Source organism: Myotis nattereri, assembly GCF_964212035.1.
Source record: "Myotis nattereri genome assembly, chromosome: X".
Classification (NCBI taxonomy): domain Eukaryota; kingdom Metazoa; phylum Chordata; class Mammalia; order Chiroptera; family Vespertilionidae; genus Myotis; species Myotis nattereri.
Window position 1 is genome coordinate 51,039,321 of NC_138078.1, and position 20,877 is coordinate 51,060,197.

General features: G+C 42.3%; 1 protein-coding gene across 1 annotated transcript in view; it reads left to right on the forward strand.

Moving 5' to 3' along the window:
- Positions 1-20,137, forward strand: part of DGAT2L6 (diacylglycerol O-acyltransferase 2 like 6) — a gene marked incomplete at both ends in the record, with an annotated part of 45,138 nt that extends 25,001 nt beyond the window's left edge. Inside the window, 6 exons of the mRNA XM_081080845.1 lie at positions 11,624-11,734; positions 12,429-12,499; positions 12,836-13,040; positions 14,455-14,629; positions 19,355-19,566; positions 19,983-20,137. Coding sequence (XP_080936971.1) covers positions 11,624-11,734; positions 12,429-12,499; positions 12,836-13,040; positions 14,455-14,629; positions 19,355-19,566; positions 19,983-20,137 — 929 coding nt within the window. The remainder of the gene's footprint in view (positions 1-11,623; positions 11,735-12,428; positions 12,500-12,835; positions 13,041-14,454; positions 14,630-19,354; positions 19,567-19,982) is intronic.
- Between the last annotated feature and the right edge of the window lie 740 nt (positions 20,138-20,877).

Genomic DNA, 20,877 nt, shown 5'->3' on the forward strand with positions numbered 1-20,877 from the left:
TAAAAAATTATCTGACAGTAGTATGTAAAATGAACTGGAGAGGAAGAGACCAGCAGGAAAAGAGTAGACACACAACTGCAATCTAGACCAGAGGAGATCAAGTCCTGGACCAAAGAAGTAGCAATGGAGACAGAGGCAGGAGGGTGAATTGGAGAGTTTTGTTGTTGTTGTTGTTTTGTTTTTGGAAAGGGAGAGAAGTCAACAACAGCTCCAAAATATTGAAACTGAGATTTTTTTCCTGAGGTCTGAAAGATGAATAGCAACTAGTCAGGCAAAGAGCTGAGGAAAGAATCTTCTAGGTAAAAGGAACAACTTTCACAGAAGCCCAGAGGCTTGAGAGCAGAATGAGTTGAAAGAACGGACAGAACAGGTGGTGGAATGCAGAGAACAAAGGGGTGGCTGGGGCTCCATCATGGAGGGCCTTTGAAACCAAGGTCATAAGACTGGACGTGATCCTAAGAGTAGTGTTGAATTATTAAATCAGCATTTATTCCCACAGCTTATGATATCTATAGTTAATTTAGAACTACTAAGTAATCACAAAGGCACAGAAATGCCTCTGGTAAGCCAGCCATTTTTGATTATATGCTGCAGGGGGACAGACTCTGATTTTTATTCAGCTTGCTGCTGTGTCATGGCTCAAATGGAAGCACAAGGCCTACTTAGGAATAGTAGCAGTCATCTGGGAGCTAGGTGATGGAGGTTTGGACCAGGTAGTAGCATGGAGGCGGAAAATAGGATAATTTGAAAGATGTTTGGAAGACAGAACTGACAGGAAGCAATAACAACAGCTTAATGGTTAAAGGTACAGTCTCTGGAATAAGACACTTTGTGTTCTCAACTCTGGTTTCCCCACAAGCTAGCTATGTGACCTCAGGTGGTTATTTAACCTCTCTTAGCCTGAGTTACTCATCCACAAAATGAGAATTACTGTCCTAATGAGGTATGTATGAAGATTAAATAAAATATGCATGTAAAACAGTTTTACATAATGAGTATACAGTAAATTTTGGCTATTATTATATAGGGAAAGTGAGCAAGTGAGATGAATCAGAGATGATTTGAAGAGAGGACACACTTAGATTCATATTGGTACCATCTTTAACTTAAGTTAGTAATCCTTTGTAATTTGAGGCTGTACAGGTTTAAGAAAGTCAGTACCAGAGATAAAGAGGTATATTACATAATAATAAAAGGGTCAATTTACCAAGAAGACATAGCTATCCTAACTGTATGCACCTAACAATAGAGCTTCAATATATATGAAACAACAACTGACAGAACTGAAAAGAAAAATAGACAAATCAGCAATGGTATTTGGAGACTTTCTCAAAAACTACAAACCAAAACCCACCCTAGATAAAATAGGTAATCTATAACTACTAATTAAATCAAATTAAATATTAATTATAGAAGGTTAAAAACTTTCTAAAACAGAAGAACTGATCATGGGGAGAACCAAGATGGCGGCATAGGTTAACGCTGGAGTTTGCTGCCTTGAACAACTACTTCAAAAGTGAAACTAAAAAACGGAACGGACATCACCCAGAACCACAGGAACGCTGGCTGAATGGAAGTCCTACAACTAGGAGGAAAGAGAAACGCATACGGACACTCAGAGGAGGCGCAGTGCTGAAGTCAAATTCTGAGGTGCGGAGTGTGCGGAGTGGGCTGACGGCAGAGGGCGCGGTTGGCGTTTTCAATCGGGAGGGAGTCTCAGACTCTGAGCTCCAGATACAGGCGAGTCTTTAGGGACCCAGACTCAAACGGGAGAAGCGGGACTGTCTGGCTTCAGTCAGAGCGAGTGCAGCTTTCTCTCTGAGGTTTGCAGCGGGTGCTGGGACTCAGAGAGGCAGAGCCCCTGGGGACAGGACTGAGAGCCACCATAACTGCTCTCTCCAGCCCCAATATATGGTCTATTTTTGAATATGTCTTATGAGCATTTGAGTAGAATGTATATTCCGTGGCTTTGGGGTGAAGAGTTGTGAAGATGTCTATTAAGTCCATCTGATCTAGTGAGTCATTTAGGATTGCTGTATCTTTGCTGGTTGTTTGTCTAGAGGACTTATCCAGTGCTGGCAGTGGTGTATTAAAGTCCCCTACTATGATTGTATTGTTGTCGATCTCTCCTTTGATATCTTCCAGGAGTTTTTTTATGAATTTGGGTGCTCCTGCATTGGGTGCATATATGTTTACCAGGGTTATATCTTCTTGTTGTATTGATCCCTTTAGTATTATGAAGTGGCCTTCCTTATCTCTTGTTATGGCCTTCACTTTGAGGTCTATTTTGTCCGATATAAGTATTGCTACCCCAGCTTTCTTTTCCTTTCCATTTGCCTGAAAGATATTTTTCCATCCTTTCACTTTCAGTCTGTGTGAGTCCCTTCTAATGAGGTGGGTTTCTTGTAGACAGCAGATGTATGGGTCATGTTTTTTTATCCATTCAGCCACTCGATGTCTTTTGGTTGGAGCATTTAGTCCGTATACGTTTAAAGTTATTATTGAAAGGTACTTGTTTGTAGCCATTTCTCTTTTTGTGTGGCTGTTTTCTTTCTGAGCTTTTTATTTCTTCTTTTTATACCAGTCCCTTTAGCATTCCTTGCATTGCTGGCTTGGTGGTGATAAACTCCCTTAGCCTTTTTTTGTCTGTGAAGCTTCTTATTTCCCCTTCAAGTTTGAATGATAGCCTTGCTGGATAGAGTATTCTTGGATTCAGGCCTTTGCTTTGCATCACTTTGTAAATTTCCGTCCATTCTTTTCTGGCCTGATGTGTTTCTGTTGAGAAATCATTTGACAATCTAATGGGAGATCCCTTGTATGTAACTTTCCGTCTCTCTCTTGCAGCCTGTAAGATTCTCTCTTTGTTCTGAACATTTGCCATGGTAATTATGATGTGTCTTGGTGTGGGTCTTTTCGGGTTCACCTTGTTTGGGACTCTCTGGGCTTGTGTGACTTTTTTCTTCCCCACCTCAGGGAAGTTTTCTGATATTATTTCTTCTAATAGGTTTTCTAACCCTTGTTCATCCTTCTGTTGTTCTGGTACCCCTATTATTCGTATGTTGTTTCGTTTCATGTTGTCCCAAAGCTCCCTTAGGCTCTCCTCCTGTCTTTTAATTTTTTTCTCCAATTGCAGTACATTTTGGGTGTGTTTTGCTTCCTTGTCTTCTAATTCACTAATTCGGTCCTCCGCTTCTCCTAGTCTACTGTTGATACTTTCAATGGAGTTTTTCATTGCAGCTATATCACTCTTCATTTCTTCTTGGGTCTTAAATTGTTGATTTTTTCATCTGTTTCTTCTAGCTTCTTCCATATGTTATCGATTTTTTCATCTGTTTCTTCTTGCTTCTTGCAGAGGTTGTTGATTTTTTCCTCCATCCGGTTTATGCACTCTAGGACCCTTATTCTGAATTCTTTTTCTGTCATGTTGCATGCCTCTGTATTACTTAGCTGCTTTTCTGGAGAGTCCTCCTTTTCTTTCCTTTGGGGGTTTCTTTGTCTACCCATGTTTGATCTCACTGACATATCTGGACGTTGAGTCGTTCAGTGGTTGCTCCCGTGGTGGCAGTGACTCCTTGGTCTGTGGTTGCTCTTCGTGCGGTTGTGGTAGCAGCTGCTCTTCAGTTGGCAGCAGCTCCTGTGGTGGGTGCTGTTCACAGCTGTGGTGGCTCTTCTGGCTGGTGGGGCGAGGTTTCACGTACAGCTGCTGTTCCTCAGCAGAGGGTGTGGTGCTCAGGAGGTTGCTGTTTCTTGGATCTGCTGTGTTGATTTAAAGGCACAAAATACAACACAACAAGGCACCACATACCAGGCACTATACACAAATATATTCACGATATTAATAACCCCAAATAAAGGTGACCACCCGAATTAAGAGAATTAGGGGATAAGGAAGAAGGAAGAGAAAAAGAGAAAAGAGAAAAAAGAAAAGTAGGGACCAAAAAAAGGAGTGAAAAAATGAAATTGGGAAAAAGGAGGGGGGGAAATAAAAGCGAGAAAAGAAAATAAAAGAAAAAAAAAAGAGCGAAAAGCGAGAATGAAGTGGAAGAGGGGAAGAGACTTTTTATATGAGGAGAATACTCCTATAGAAAAGCCACTAATCCCAACAAATTCCAGCAACAGCTCCCTGGAGATGAATGCAAACTAGAAACAACCAATAATATAATGATGAAAATAGAATGGAGAACACTAATCCCAAAATAAAATAAAGAGAAAATAAAATGGCACTTTAAAAAATGGTAAAATGGTAGCAGTAATAATACTGGTTAAAAATAAGAAGGTAGTAATTAAAAGGGTAAAATCAGGTGATGGAAAAAGAAGGAAAAAAAAGAAAGAAAAAAAAGAAGAAGAAAAAAAAAGAAAAAAATTTGGTTTCTTAGTTAAAAGGTGAAAAAAGAAAAAAAAAATGCAGTAGTGAAGATCCTTCGGTTCTTCTATTCTTCAGTGTGGCTCGCCTTAGACCTGCCAGGTATTCAGGAGAGTGTTGAGTTTCCCTGCGATACACTGTTCCTCTGTGTTGTAAACCACAGTCCTTATTTTAAAGCAGACCGCATTTGTTTCCCAGACTGCCTTATTTTGTGTTTAGCAAAGAGTCAGTTTGTGGGTCAGCCTCTGGGTGGCAGTGTTCTGGGGTTGGCCTCTGAGGCTATAGGGCCTCTCTCTCCAGTGGAAGTTCACTGCCCAGAGCTGGCTGCGTAATAGTTAGTTACCTGCGCTGTGTTGCTGCTGACCCTGTTAACTCCCAGGGACTGATCAGGTTATTTTAATCCTTGATCTCCTACAGGGTGGAATCTGGGTGTGGCTGTGCTCCTTGCCTGGGGGCTGGGGAGAGGAGTCTCACTCTCTGGAGAGAATGGCTGCCCCAGTCCTGGGCTCAGGGGTGTCTCAGCACTCAATTCGCTGCCACCACTCTCGGCCCCCCTTCTCTCCTCAGTCTCTCCCCAGATTCCACTCCTCCGCACACTCTCCCTCTCTTCAGCACAGGTGAGTGTCTGTATCCGAAATGTCCCATGAACAGGATTCAGTGAAAACAAACAAACAAACGCCGGCTGCGGAAACGGGGAAGGCTTGGTTACTGTAAGCTTCTTCTCTTACTGGGACTGCATGGTCTGGTCAGCTCTTCAGGCTGCCCCCTTTAGGCTCAGTCCTCCGTGATCACAGAACCCAGCTCTCAAATCCCCCGGCGGCGCCAGGAATCCCGTGGTTCTCCTTTCCCCCCGTCAGGGGCTGTGCCTGTCCCAAGGGACGTGGCTGTCTGCCACGCGGTCTCCCTCCGACTCTCTGGGCTCAGAGGTCTGGCAAACTTTCCTGCCCAAATCCCTGTTTGTTTGTTTTTACCTTTCCAGGGGAGTTCTGCTCCTCCCGGCTGCAAACCGTCTCACCAGCTGAGCAATTTCGCCAATTCGGTGTGGGTGTTACTAGTTTCAGCTGCTCACTCCATTTGCTCCGGGACACGACCTGGGACGCGTCTGCCTATATCGCCGCCATCTTTTCTCTCTTGGTCCTTGCTTTTCATCACTTTATTTCTTGCCAATTCTGTTTGGCCTGCAAAGTTTCTGCTGAGAAATCAGCTGACAGTCTTATGGGAGCTTCCTTGCAGGAAACTAACTGCTTTTCTCTTGCTGCTTTTAAGATTCTCTCTTTGTCTTTAACTTTTGGCATTATAATCCTGATGTGTCTTGATGTGGGCCTCTTTGAGTTCATCTTGATTGGGACATTCTGCACTTCCTGGACTTGTATGTCTATTTCCTTCACCAGCTTAGGGAAATTTTCTGTTGTTTTTTCAAATAAGCTTTCAATTTCTTGTTCTCTCTCTTCTCCTTCCAGCACTCCATGATGTAAATGTTGATACACTTGAAAATGTTCCAAAGGCTCCTTATTCCATCTTCATTTTTTTGATTTTTTTTTTCTGTTCTGATTGGGTGTTTTTTGCTTCCTTATATTCCAAATCACTGATTTGATTCTTAGCTTAATCTACTCTACTGTTGATTCCCTGTAAGTCATTCATCATTTCAGGTAGTGTATCCTTTATTTCTGACTGGTTCGTTTTATGTTTTCTATTTTCATTTTTATGTTTCCTATCTCTTTGTTGTTCTCACTACATTCATCTACTCTTCCCCTAAATTCATTGAGCATCTTTATAACCAGTGTTTTAAACTCTGCATCTAGTATATTGGTTGTCTCCATTTTGTTTAGTTTTTTTTTTTCCTGAAGTTCTTTTCTGTTCTTTAATTTGGGTCATGTTTCTTTGCATCCTCATTTTGGCAGCCTCCGTGTTTGTTTCTGTGTATTAGGTAGAACTGCTATGTCTCCCAAGCTTGGTAGAGTGGTCTTGTGCAGTAGTTATACTGTAGATTCTAGTGGCACAGCCTCTCTGATCACCCAAGCTGGGCACTCTTGTTTCCCCCCTCACCCCATGTGGGCTGTGTACACCCTCCTGTTGTAGTGAGCATTGATTGCTGTTGGTACATCAATGGGAGGGATTTATCCATAGGCTGATCCACTGCAAGGACTGGCTGTACCACCATGGAAAATCAGCTATGCAGGGGCCTAACCCATGGAGTAAGACTTACTTCAGCAGGGCCTGATTCCCGCTGAGTCCACCCCTTGAATGTGTAACTTGTGAAGGTGGTTGGGTGGTGCTTGGACATCGTCTGAAACTGTCTACCAGGTGTGCTGATTCTGGAGCCTCCCAGGAAGTTTAGGATAATGTCAGCTGCTGCTTGTGTTCTGCTCAGGGCCATCCGGCTTGAGCTCCAAAGCAGTCTGCAGCTGCCTGCTACTTATTCTGGGCTTGAAGATGGAGATACCAAGTTACAAAACACAGCTAGCTGCTGCTAGTGCCAGGCCTGGGGGCAGTTAGCCAGAGGTATGGGGCAAGCTAAGGCCAGATGCTGCTTGTTTGAGAGCTTTTAGGAAAGTCTGAAGTGGGAACCAAGACAGGTCATTCATATGGTAAAGGCATTGGATAGAGCTTTGGTGGGCTCACAAGTTGGGTGGGCTAGGGTCTCAGAGAATCACCGGGGTTGGGCAAACAGTGATAGCCAGGTTGATGGAATCTAGATATGGTGCCCACCTGCTGGCTCTGTGGGGGAGACGGGCATCACATCAAAGGAACAATGACCTCTGCCAGCACTTCTGTCTGGGAGAAAGCTGTCCCCCCAGCTCTAACCCCGATGACAGATAGTTCTGTTCCTCCCATATGTCCCTGGTGCCTTTTGAGCTGCTTCCCCAGTGCTGGAGCTCAGAGTGAGTGAGTGAGTCTAAGTCTGTGAATAGGTCCTTTAAGAGAAATTGCCTGGGATTTCAGCAGCCTTCTATCTCACTCAGCCTCAATTTCCACTGGTTTTTAAAGCCAGAAGTTATGGGGACTTCTCTTCCCAGCACTAGAACCCTAGGCTTGGGGGCCTGATGTGGGACTGGGATTCCTCACTTCTCAGGGTGAACCTCTGTAGCCGAGATATCCCTCCTGATTTTTATCCACCACACGTGGGTGTGGGGCCATGTCTCTGCTCCTCCTACCAGTCTCAATGTGGGTTCTTCTTTATATTCCTAGATGTAGGACTTCTATGCAACTAGATTTCAGACAGTTTTGTTGTAGGCAGCAGGCAAAGCAATAGGAGTTAGACCCGTGTGGTCAGAATGGACCTGGGTTCAGCAATCTCGGAGCTTGAGTCCTAGCTAGAAAAGAATTCAGAGCCAAGATTCAAACTATAAGAGAAAATTTATTTATAAAATCACAGAACTGGAAGAAGTAATTCATAGAAGAAATAGGCTGAAGAAACAAATTATAAATTGGAGCGTGGGTTGAGGAAGGTAATGGTAGTGTATCTGGGGGTGGGGAGCAGGAGAGGGAAAGGGGCGGGAATGTTTCCAGGAGGGAGAGAGCACTGGGTACTCTGCCCTAAGGGTTCTCATGATGGAGATTCTAGGGGAGGTCCCAGGGAAGGTCTCAATAGACTATTCAGCAGTTTTCCAGGTGTGTCCTTTCCAGGTTCTGGTCTCCACTGATTGATTGGCTGGAACCAGGGCAGGGGTCATTATCCAATGCAGCTGGTCCTGAGGTCAGCTTGGCTGCTTTTGTTGCTTATCTGGTCCTGGAGCTGAAATACAACTGAGGCTTAGATGTTATCTCTAGGGAGGAAAAGTCAGGGGGTCCAAACCGCTTGACCATAGATATGCTAGGGGAGGAAAGGTCACCCTGGGGCAAGGTCCCACCCTACAATTGTCCTTTGCTAGGCACCTGGGGCTTTCCACCCTGGTGCCCTTCGGTACCTGGCCCTTCCTCCTTGCTCTGTTCATGTCTGTCTAACTGTCTACCATAGTTTGAATGATAATTGTTCTGTAGAGTAGTTGTAATTTTGATATGGTTATGGAAGGATGCAAGTACTGCATTTACCTATGTCAGTATCTTGACCAGAAGTCCTGGCCAATTCATTTTTGACAAAGATGCAAAGCAATTCAATGGAGGAAGGATAGTCTTTTTAACAAATGATGTTGAAACAATTGGATATTCATATGTAGTAAATAAAGCTTGACCAAAACCTCACATTTAATTAAGAAATTAACTCAAAATGGATTACAGATCTAAATGTAAAACAGAAAACTGTAAAACTTTTAGTAAAAAACATAGGAGAAACCCTTTATGACCCGTGGTTCTGTAAAGAGTTCTTGGATTTGACCCCAAAAGCACAACATGTAAAAACAAAAACAAACCAAAAAAAATGATAAAATGGACTTCATCAAATTTAAAAGATTTTGCTCTAAGAAAGTCCTTGTTAGAAAAATGAAAAGATAAACACAGACCGGGATAAAATGTTTGCAAAGCACATATCCAACAAAGGACTTGTATGCAGAATACATAAAGAACTTTGAAAACCCAACAGTGAGAAAACAAGCCAATTTAAAAATTTGCCAAATATTTGAACAAACACTTTACCAAAGAGGATATATAGAAGGCAGATAAGCACATGAAAAGGTATTAAGCATCATTAAATACAGTCAAACCTCAGTTCTCCAGCGTCTTCCACCTGGAACAATTCAGTTCTCCATCAAGTTGTTGACGAAAAAAAAATGTTTCGGCTGCTTCAGTTTTCAACCTAATAACCCTTTCATTATGATACCTCAGCAAGACAAAAAGAGTCTCTGTGGCAACAAAGGAGAGAATGCTTTTGTTGCTGAAGAAGTCAAAGATTAGCACAATTTTAAAACATAAAGAGACCATCAAGAATGCCAATATTGCTGAGGGTGTGAAAGTGTTCACAAAACAACAATCACAGGCAATTGAATAGGTAGAAAAACTGTTGGTTGGATAAATGAAAAGCAGTTTTCTGGTGATAGCATTTTGGAGGCAGTGATATATGAAAAATTCATTTAAGGCTAATAGTGGTGGTTCGATAAATTTAAGGAAAGAAGTGTTTATAGATTAAACAGTACATTTGGGGATTTGGAATGGATTAATTCAAATTACATTCTTTCCAATGGGAAAAGTGATTCAGTTTTCAAACAAATCGCTTCTCAAACAACTTTCTGGAATGAATCAACTTCGAGAATAGAGGTTAAACTGTATTAGGAAAATGGAAGTTACAATTATGATGAGATACCACAGTACATATCTAGTTGAATGGCTTGACTACTAGTGTCTTTAATACAAACTAAATTAGATTATTTTATGTAAACTTCCTCATTGATAATTTACTCCAAGAGTCCTCCCTTGAACATGGACAAAATGCTGTAAGCATCTCCTGGTATCAAGGCCATAATATCTAAGGAAGGGTCACACATACATACATACAAATGGTTGTTCTTCATCATTCTTGCCTCAGATCCCCTCACTTTTTGTCAAGGAACTTCTTGTTCCATGAGTTTTAGCTCTTCCATGTTTGGCTTCTGTTCCTCCTACTTCTTTAAATCCCACTTCTGTCACCTTGAGTGACAATGATTACATTCACACAGGCTGGGTCTGGCAGGCTTGCCCTCATAGGACACTTATGGTCTCCTGAGATGCCACACCTGCAGTTCAAATAGATTCCACAAGGGGGATGGTGTTTATCCAGGTATGACTCTTTTAGATTACCTTTAGGACTTGTGGATAGTTGAAAGAGATTGGATATAAGGCACACAATTAATCCATCTATGCTTTTAAAAAATAACAAATCACTTAAATAACGTAAATGCTGACTAAACACTAATCATTTAAGTTCACCTACTCTTGAAAAGAGAAAACATTTATTTATCTTTCAGTCAGTCTACAGATATTTGTTAAACACCTTCTGTGTGTAAGGCTCTATTCTAAATGTTAAGGTCACAAAGTAAATTTATTTGAAGCAAGATATAAAAGAAAGGATACACTTAGACTACCTTTAATTAATAATTATTCTTATTAAACTTTGTCGGGTTTTCTTCTGAAGCTTACTCAGCAAATTAACTCTCATATTTCATGAGGGTCAGAGGTATTAAGACTTTCATCCATGACAGGCTTCTCATAAAATTCCTCCCACTACTATCTCTTATTTAATCAGCATGCTTACAACAACCATCCCAGTCACCTCTTACAAGGGGAATTCAGCCTATCACTAAGGTTTCTTCTATTCCATAACATAACTTTTTAAAGAAATGCCCATTATGTCTTTTTTGTTTCTGTTTTGTTTTGTGTTTTTCATCTCAAAATGTAAGAGACAAACCTATGGGTAAGTAACTCTTGATTTTCTTCTCCTTCTCTGAAATATTTTCTACCATGATGTGGTTACCTGGTCAAAGAAGTCATTCCCTTACCTGGCTCTGTTTTTATTCACAATACTGGAGGCCTGGTGCATGGGATTTGTGCACTGGTGGTGGGGGGGCCGGGGGGGGGGCCCTCAGCCCGGCCTGTGCCCTCTTGCAGTCCAGGACACCTCAGGGATGTCCACCTGCAGCAGAGGCAGGAGAGGCTCCCACCACACCACCTCTGCTGCGCCCGCCAGCTGTGAGCCCAACTTCTGGCTGAGCGACACTGTGGGAGCGCACTGACCACCATGGGGCAGCTCCTGTGTTGAGCATCTGCCCCCTGGTGGTCAGTGTGTATCATAGCGACTGGTCGTTCCACCATTTGGTCAATTTGCATAATATGCTTTTAGTATATAGGATGTGTACTTAACCCCTTTTTCATGAATGCAGATTTTAAAATGGAATTCAATTTCAACTGCTATAAGGTATATCACATTTGCATATCACAGCATTCTGTGGCCCTTTGCTAACAGAGATCATCCTCTCCACCCCCCCACCCCAGTGAACCTTTGAGAAATTTTTAATTTGCCAAAATTGAACTAAGTAAAAAGCAATTTCTAAAAAGTTTCCCTCTCAGCAACAAACAGCCTGTGCACCGCAGGCAGCCCCTCTCCACTGGAATGTGCTAACTTGGTTCTGCTGTTTCCTTAAGTAAGATCTCAGTGATCAAGGGGGCCCAGATTCAGGGACTCAGCAGCCAGCCCGGACCACAGAAGAACTAGATGGAGATTGGGGGAGAAGGAGAGATGGGTCTCACACCAGCTTTGACTTGCTCCTTCAGTATAGAGCCAAGATCAGAGTTATGAGAGGCCTATTAAAATTGAAGAGAACTGAAGGGCATGAACCCTTTGTGTCCCCTCAGGAGCTATTCCCATTGTCCTCATACCCTACTTTCTGGTGTTCACGAATTTCTGGACCTTGCCCGTGCTCACCTTAGCCTGGCTTGCCTATGATTGGAACACCCACAGTCAAGGTAAGAGACCGGAAGGGTGGTGGTCCCTGTCTGTCTGTGCCAAGGGTATAACTACAGGGAGGGAGGTGGAAGGAAAGAATGGGAGAGGCAGAGGGAGAAGGACTGGGGAGAGGAAAGAAAGGGAAATGAAAGGAGGGGGTGATGGAGGGGGGGGAGGTGCAATAGGGGTTTAAAGGGAAGGGGAGGGAGAGAGAGCAGCAAGGCTCAGCATGGAACAGAGGTCTCTGCCAGGCTTCCCAGGAAGAATTAAAACGTTGAGGTTTGGCTCAGTGAATACAGCACAAATACTGAAGGGTCCCGGGTTCAATTCCAGTCAAGGGCACCTACCTCAGTTGCAGGCTCAATCCTAGGTTAGGGAGTGCATGTGGAAGCAACCAATTGAAGTGTCTCTCTCATATCAATGTTTCTCTGTGTGTGTGTCTCTTCCACTCTCTCTAAAAATCAATGGAAAAATATCCTTGGGTGAGGATTAACAAAACAAACAAAAAAAGTTGAGGTTTTGGGGCAGGTGCAGGGGCGTCCCATGGTTGGATTCAGAGACAGTAACTACAGCTCTGTGCCCTAGAAATGTGGAAGTGTGAGAAGAAGGCCCCTCTTTTGACCTGAGGACTGTAGGAAGATCCATCCACCTCTGGTAAAGGTAGAAGAATTGGCAGTATCTCACCTGTTCTTCCCTTTCCTTCTGTACCCACAGGTGGTAGGCGTTCTGCTTGGGTACGAAAATGGACCCTCTGGAAATATTTCCGAAATTACTTCCCAATAAAGGTGACTACCCCTTCTTCTGGGTGCATTTGGTCCCTTTCCACTCAGCTTCATGTTTTCAAAGGGTTTGGTGGCTAGTAGTGAAGGTCAAAGCTCAGAGGTGTAATGCAGAGTTGGGGCCCAAAATGGATGGGCAGGTGAGGAGATGGCTCGATAGCAGCCTTTCCTCACAGTGACAAACCCAAGTCAGCCTCTCTGAGCATCATAACCCCTGGTGACATCCCAATGAACAGGAATTTGGGCTCCCCAAGGGTAACACAGGTTACCTGCTGGGATGACTCTGCATGTTCTCTTTTCCTTCTTCCTATCCACTGTTCTGATTCAATCTCCCCCTGACAGCTGGTGAAGACTTGTGATCTCTCTCCCAAACACAACTATATCATTGCCAACCACCCCCATGGTGTTGTCTCTTACGGTGTCTTCATCAACTTTGCCACTGAGGCCACTGGCTTTGCTCGGATTTTCCCAGGCATCACTCCTTCTGTAGGGACCTTGGAAGGGATCTTCTGGATCCCAATTGTGAGAGAATATGTGATGTCTATGGGTGAGTATAAGAAATCATTCCATCCTCTGACCTACCTCAGGGCTCCAACCTCACTAAGCTCTGAGAGTCAGTCTAATTCTTACTCCCTGCTGGAAGAGGACTTAGTAGAAAATGAGTCTAGAACCCACTGGACCAGTAAGGGGAGTATGTGGCTAAGTATCAGATTCTGTCCAAGATCTGGGAGGCAGGGTTTCATTAGGCAGCAAGGTAAGTTACTGGCATTCATAAGATTTACCATGAATACATTCAAAGGAGGAAGGAGAAGGCTGGAGTTGAGGATCAAAGCCCAAGTGGAAAGCAGAAGGCAAAAGCCAAATATCATACCCAAATGTCAGGGAAATTAGTCATGAAAGAGGTATCTCAGATGAATTTTGCCAGATTCTTTCTGGGATATCAATTGACTTCTTGTGGGCAGTCATTTATAAAGCAGCTCTCATCCCAGGGAGTCTTAAAGACATTTTTAAGTCTTTCATATTAGCTGGTACTTTCCTGGCCCATGACCTTCATCTCCTGGGAACCCCTTCAAACTTGCATAAGACGTCAAGGGATAAAGAATAAACATCCATCAGAATCAAGGACAACCTCCCCATGCCAGGCTTCAAGCCAGGGTACTGTGACAAATGTCCTTCTCTCTGGATGAATATCCATCCTCTGGACACCAGAAAACAACTGAAGCCATATATTAAAAGGTAAGAAACATTTATCTGGAGGGACCAGGTGAGAACACTGGAGTCCCAGAGGATGGTTCTACTCTCCTCTGAGGTTGGCATGAACCTGGAGCAGCAATATCTCTCAATTATTGAGGCTTAGAGGCAATTTCTGCCATCCCAGGAGAGAATAGAAGGTAAGTTCATGGCAAAGATAGGAAGCAGGAGTGAGGAAAGACTCTGTGACTGTTGTTGAACAATAGGGTGTCATCCTTATTCCATGGTTCATCTATATTTCAGTTTGGCTTGGGCAGGCTCCTGGGCCTGCCTACTCTCAAGAAACCCCAGCCAATGGCTCCCCTTCAGCAGATGCTCTAGGGAGAAAGCAGGTTGGTGGTGGCTAGTCCTGATCACTCTAGGAGAGAGAACTCTGGTGAGTCTCCAGTGTTGTCACTCTGGGGAGAGTAGGAGATGGCTGTGGTTCATGAGTAGAGAGAGAAGGGATAGGCTTAAATACTATTGAAGTAAGAGGAAGTAGGCAGAGGAACTCAATGTCACCTAAACTGTGGTAGCATAGACTCCCAACATAAGCAACTGACCCTAAGAACCAACCTCAGACTAAGGGTAACCCAAGATGTGGAGGTTAAAGACAGAAGAGTGGAAACAGCAGTCAGGAAACAGAAGAACTGTGTCCATCATTAGGAGCACAGAGGAATCCCTTTACCCCATCCTCAGACACCAAGCTTGTTGACTCTTTGGTTTCACAGGTGTGTGCCCCGTGAGTGAGTTGGCCTTGAAGTATTTGCTGACTCAGAAAGGCTCAGGCAATGCCGTGGTTATCGTGGTGGGCGGAGCTGCTGAAGCCCTCTTATGCCGGCCAGGAGTTTCTACCATCTTCCTTAAACAGCGTAAAGGTTTTGTGAAATTGGCACTGAAGACAGGGTGGGTCCTTAGGTTCTGGTGCCCTATTGTCTGGGTGCCATAGATTCTCTGAAGCACCTCTCCAGAATGGTGTCCTTCCTTGGAAACCTGTTAGAAGGGGCTCCCTCTTCACTCTGATTAATTATCTCTACTTCCTCACACTGTATCTTAAAGTGTTTTAGCCTCCAGACAGGTTTCGGTGGGCACTATTTTACTTGAAGTTGAAGAAAGAACAATAGAAGAAGACCTTTATCTTCTACTCATTAGCCTTCTGGCTAGGGGTGTGGACAGTGCAGATTTACTCTATATCAACCTATTAACTGAGAGGCCAAGAGAACTTACTCAGGGCAAGGAAGGCATTAGGCTTGATGTTGTAGGAATTGCAAAGATGAATAAGACATGTTTACTAAGGGAAGGCAGGGAGGAGGAGGTAGAAGAGGATAAAGAGGGTATAAATGGTGATGAAAGGAGACTTGATTTGGGATCGTAAACACACAATACAATATGCAGATGATATATTGTATACCTGAAAACGATATAATTTTATTCACCAATGTTACCCCAATAAATTTATTTTAAAAAGACATGATTACTGCCCTCCCCATCAAAGAGCATATAATCTGGTTTGAGAAATAGAATAAATTTATTCAGCAGTTATTGAACACCTACTCTGTGCTAGACATAGCACTATGCATTGAAGATATAAAAATAAATAAGACCTAGTCCTCGCCTTTAAGGAACTCAGTCCAATAGGGAAGACAGACATATGCACATATAATTACAAAATATATCCAAAATCCAACCACTTTCCATCCTTGCCTCCCCCACATCTGAGAGTCTATTCCCAATTGTAGCTAAGATGATCCTATTTTTAAATTGAATTTATTGGGGTGACATTGGTTCACAAAACCATATAGATTTCAAGTGTACCACTCAGTAAAGCACCATCAGCACACTACAACATACACCCTCAGCCCCAAGCAAAGTCTCTTTTCATCCCCATGTACCCCTCTTTTGCCTACCTCTACTTACTTCCTTTTCCCCTCTATCACCACACTGTTGTCTGTGTCTATGTGTCTATATATATATAGATTGCTTAATCCCTTCATCTTCTTTCATCCAGCCCCCAACCCCCTCTGCTCTCACAGCTGTCAGTCTGTTCCGTGCCTCTGTTTCTATTTTGTTTGTCAGTTTATTTTGTTCATTAGATTCCACATATAACTGAGATAATATGGTATTTGCCTTTCTCTGACTGGCTTATTTCACGTAGCATAATCATCTCCAGGTCCATTCATGCTGTTGCAAAAGATAAGAGTTCCTTCTCTTTTATAGCTGGGTAGTATTCCACTGTGTAAATGTACCACAGCTTATTTATCCACTCATCTGCTGGTGAGCAGTTGGGCTGTTTCCAAATCTTAGCTATCTATAATAATAAAAGCGTAATAGGCTAATTAGACCAGACATCCTTGTGGACGACCTTCCAGACTAACCCGGGGCTGTGAGGGAAGCTCGGGTCCCAGGTGCCAGAGGGAATCCGGTGCTGGCAGCCAGGAGAAGGAAGACCTACTCTTGCATGAATTTTGTGCATCAGGCCTCTAGTTGTAAATAATGCTGCAATGAACACAGGGGTGCATATATTCTTTTGAATTAGTGTTTTGGGTTTCTTGGGATATATTCCCAGAAGTGGGATCATGGGTCAAAAGGCAGTTCCATTTTTTATTTTTTGAGGAAACTCAATACTGTTTTCTACAGTGGTTACCAATATGCATTCCTACCAATAGTGCATGAGGGTTCCCTTCTCCCCACATCCTTGTGTATTTATTGATGATCACCATTCTGATAGGTGTGAGGTGAGATTTCATTGTAGTTTTAATTTGCATCTCTCTGATAATTAGTGACGTTAAGCATCTTCTTTTTTTTTTTTTTTTTGAGCATCTTTTCATATGTCTATTGGCCATCTATATGTCCTCTTTGGAGAAGTCTTTGTTCAGGTCCTTTGCCCATTTTTTAATTGGATTGTTTATGTTTTTTTGGTGTTGAGTTGTATGCTATTTATAATTTTTTAATATTAACTCCTTATTAAATTTATCATTGGGGAACATGTTCTTCTATTCAGTAAGCTGTATTTTCATTTTATTGATAGTTTCCTTTGCTGTGAAAAAAGTTTTTAGTTTTATGTAGTCCCATTTGTTTATTTTTGTTTGTTTCCCTTGTCCAAGGAGATATATTGGCAAAAATATTACTAGAAGAAATGTCTGAAATTTTACTGCCTATGTTTTCTTCTAAAATTTTTATGGTTTCATGCCTTACATTTAAGTCTTTAATCCATTTGAAGTTTGTTGTTGTGTATGGTGTAAAAAGGTAGTCTAGTTTCATTTTTTTTGCATGTATCTAGTTTTCCTAGTGCATTTATTGAAGAGACTGTAAAATATGAATTGACCATAAAGGCTTGGGTTTATTTCTGTGCTCTCTATTCTGTTCCATTGCTTTATATGCCTGTTATCATGCCAATACCATGCTGTTTTGATTACTATGGTCTTGCAGTATAGTTTGATACCAGGTAGTGTGATCCCTCCAATCTTGTTCTTCTTTCTCAAGATTGCTGAGGCTATTTGAGGTCTTTTGTGATTTCATATAAAATTTTGGAATATTTGTTCTATATCTGTGAGATATGGCACTGCTATTTTAATAGTAATTGTGTTGAATCTGTAGATTGTTTGGGATAATATAGACATTTTAATGATGTTAAATATTCCATCCATGAACACGGTATATGCTTCCAGTTATTTGTATCTTCCTCAATTTCTTTCTTCAGTATCTTATAATTTTCCAAGTACTAGTCTTTTACCTCCTTGGTTAAATTTATTCCTAGGTACCTTCTTGTGTTGCAATAGCAAATGGAATTGTTTTCTTAATTTCTCTTTCTGATAGTTCATTATTGGTACATATAATTTCTGAATATTAATTTTTTGTCCTGCTACTTTGCTGAATTCATTTGTTAAATCTAGTGGGGGTTTATTTGGTGGAGTCTTTAAGGTTTTCTATATACAGTATCATGTCATCTGAAAATAATGACAGTTTTATTCTTTTCCAATTTAGATGCCTTTTATTTCTTTTTCTTGTCTGATTACTGTGGCTAGGACTTCCAGTACTATGTTGAATAAGAGTGATGAAGTGGACATCTCTGTCTTGTTCTTGATCTTAAGGGAAACACTTTTAGTTTTTTCCCATTGAGTATGATGCTGGCTGTGAGTTTGTCATATATGGTCTTCATTATGTTGAGGTATGATCCCTCTATCTGGATGATCCTATTAAACATGTCAAATCATGTCACTATTCCAAATGTCCCAACAACTCCCATTTCACTACAAGCAAAAGCCAAAGTCTTTCCAAAATCCTTCAAGACCCTAAATAATCTGACCATTGGCCACCTCTCCGACCTCATCACCTACTGATCTCCCCCTTGTTCACTCCATTAGAGCTATACTGGCTTTCCTTGCTGTCCCTCCAACAAGCTATATGCTCCTGCCTTAGAGCCTGTGCTCTAGCTGTCTGTCTTCTCAGTAAAGTCTGTCCCTACTATCCTGCTTTCTTTTCCCCATTGCACTTATCATTTGCTTATATATTACCACTTTGATTTATACCAGTTTATCAGCTTTTATTTATTTATTATTATTTATTATCTGTCTTCCCTCAATAAAAGGTAAACTCCATAATGACAGAGATTTTTTTAAAATCCATTGTGTTCAATGATGTATCCTCAGGGCTTAAAACAGTACTGGCACATAGAAAGAACTTATTAAATATGTATTGAATGAATGATGTGTTATAATGGATATATGTACAAAGTGCTATGAAAGCACCGGTTGATGGAAAGATTTTCACCCAAGGTAAAAGTTTCATTAGTGGGTGACATCTGAATTGTGAATTGAAATATCAGTAGGACTTGCCAATCAGACCAAAAGGGAGAAAGATCTTGGGAATTTTTCATATCAGGCACTATGCCAATCCCTAGGAATTCATAGGTAAATGATACAGTTCCAAACTTTGATTAGCTTGACAGATAACTGGGGAGTCAGACAGATAAGGAGATGACTGTATTAGAGTTAAGATAGTGTTGGTGCAGGAGAAAGGTAAGCATTAGGCAAGGAGTACCTAATCCACATTGTGGGGAAGGAAATTGGAGGTGGTCAAAGTTTCTTCAGGGGATGAAATCAGAGCTGAGTATTGAAAGGCAAAATAGAATTAACCAAGTGAAGACAGAAGGAAGGCATTTCTAGAAGAGGGAGCAGAATACGCAAAGACGCACAAAGAACTTGGCACACTTAGTATGGCTTAGCACATTGCAAAGAAGAGGTGGGGAGAGGGGAAGCTAGCCAGGTAGGTAGGGCTACAGAACAGAGGCCATGTTAAGCAATGTGGTACAAAGTTGAGAGCTCTGGAAGAGTTTAAAGTGAGGAGATACAGGTCCAGATACACAATTTAGGAAGATCCCTCTGGATGCTAGGTGCAATAAAGGCAGTCAGGTTGCCTGAGATTGGTTTCTTCCAATCATGGGGAAATGTGTAGCAGCTACCCACAAAGGGTTCAGTTGGGAGGATGGGGGATGGCAAGAATCAGACACAGGCTGAAGATATTTGGGTTCTTGTCCTATAATGGAGAGATTTACAGGTTTCCCACCTTGGTGAGGATTTCACTGAGGGAAGTTTCCTGGAAGAACTTATACTTCTGTTCCTTTCTTTGCAGAGCACACCTTGTCCCTTCATATTCCTTTGGAGAGAATGAGGTGTACAATCAAGAGACCTTCCCTGAGGGCACATGGTTAAGGTTCTTCCAAAAAGCCTTCCAGGGCACATTCAAAAAAATCCTGGGACTAAATTTCTGTACCTTCCATGGCCGAGGCCTCACTCAAGAATCCTGGGGCTTCCTGCCTTTTAATCGGCCCATTACCACTGTTGGTGAGATTTTTAGTATCTCTGAACCACCCTGGTCCTTGATTCCCATATCAAGTCCCAGGGGAACTGGCACACAGCTGTGATGGGCAATGGAAAGTCCATTGGGTGTGGTTGAGGGCAGGGTGGGGAGGACAAGATAAGAGTTATGGCCATTCACAGTGGGACAGAGTTCAACAGCTACCATGAGAGCATCAATATTCCTTCAGCACTCTCTTGAGCTTGTTCTCATTCTCTTGAGCATATGTGAGGTTAGGTATTTGGAAATTATGGGAAAGGATGAGGTTGAGACAGAAGGAAAAAAAAAAAAACAAAGGAAGGGGAGGGGACCCAGACACTGAGTGTCAGTATGTGGCTCCCTTTGAGGAATGGGTAATTTGAGTGGGGAGGGAGCTCTGATGCTTGTCTCTTCTTCCCCACAGTTGGGGAGCCCCTGCCAATCCCCAGGATTAAAAGGCCAAATAAGAAGACAGTGGACAAATACCACACACTCTACATCAGTGCCCTGCGCAAGTTATTTGATCAGCACAAAGTTCAGTATGGCCTTTCTGAGACTCAGGAGCTGACAATCATATAACAAGAGCTGGATTCCCTTATTGAACTCACAAAACATTGAGGGATCCAAGCAAGGTCACATAGAAGGAAGAATTTGGGGAGAGTAGAGGATCTCAGGTGTGAGATAGGAGCCAACCAAGCCAGAAAGTACTTAATGAGTCAAGTTTGGGGGAAGGAACTAGAGGAACAGGGGAAGGCTGGGCAACAACCCAGTTGAGCAAGCAGTCTTGTGAGTCAACAGATCTTTATTGCCCCCTGACTCCAGCCAACTCTCTGATAAGAAGAATGAGAAGCCAAAGAACACCATGCTCCTTCCTCCTGAGGCTTAGTGACACCATCACTATTTGGGTTTAGACTTAGAAGACTTGTTGAGAACAGGGATGGTTTGTTTCCTCCTAAACCGTTCCCTACAACTTGGGACCACTACAAGATAAACTGGTGACTTGAACTGTGGTTTCCTGACCCAAGCAGAGAGTATTCCCTCAGTTGTGACACAATTCCACATTGACAAAAATGTTTGCATGCAGTTATGCTGTTTCTTTTTATTAAAATAAAGCTCTAGATATATAAAACAAGATATGACTATTTCTTACTTTGTGGTTCTCTACTGTACTTCCCTCTAACCTGGCCAGAAAGCTGGTCTGTGGAGACCCATTTTCCTCTTCATCTGCCCTTTATACTGCTCCTGACAGAAAATGTGAGGGCATGGAACTATAACTACTGCACAGTGTAGGAGATAGGAGCAGAATGGTGGGAACTGAC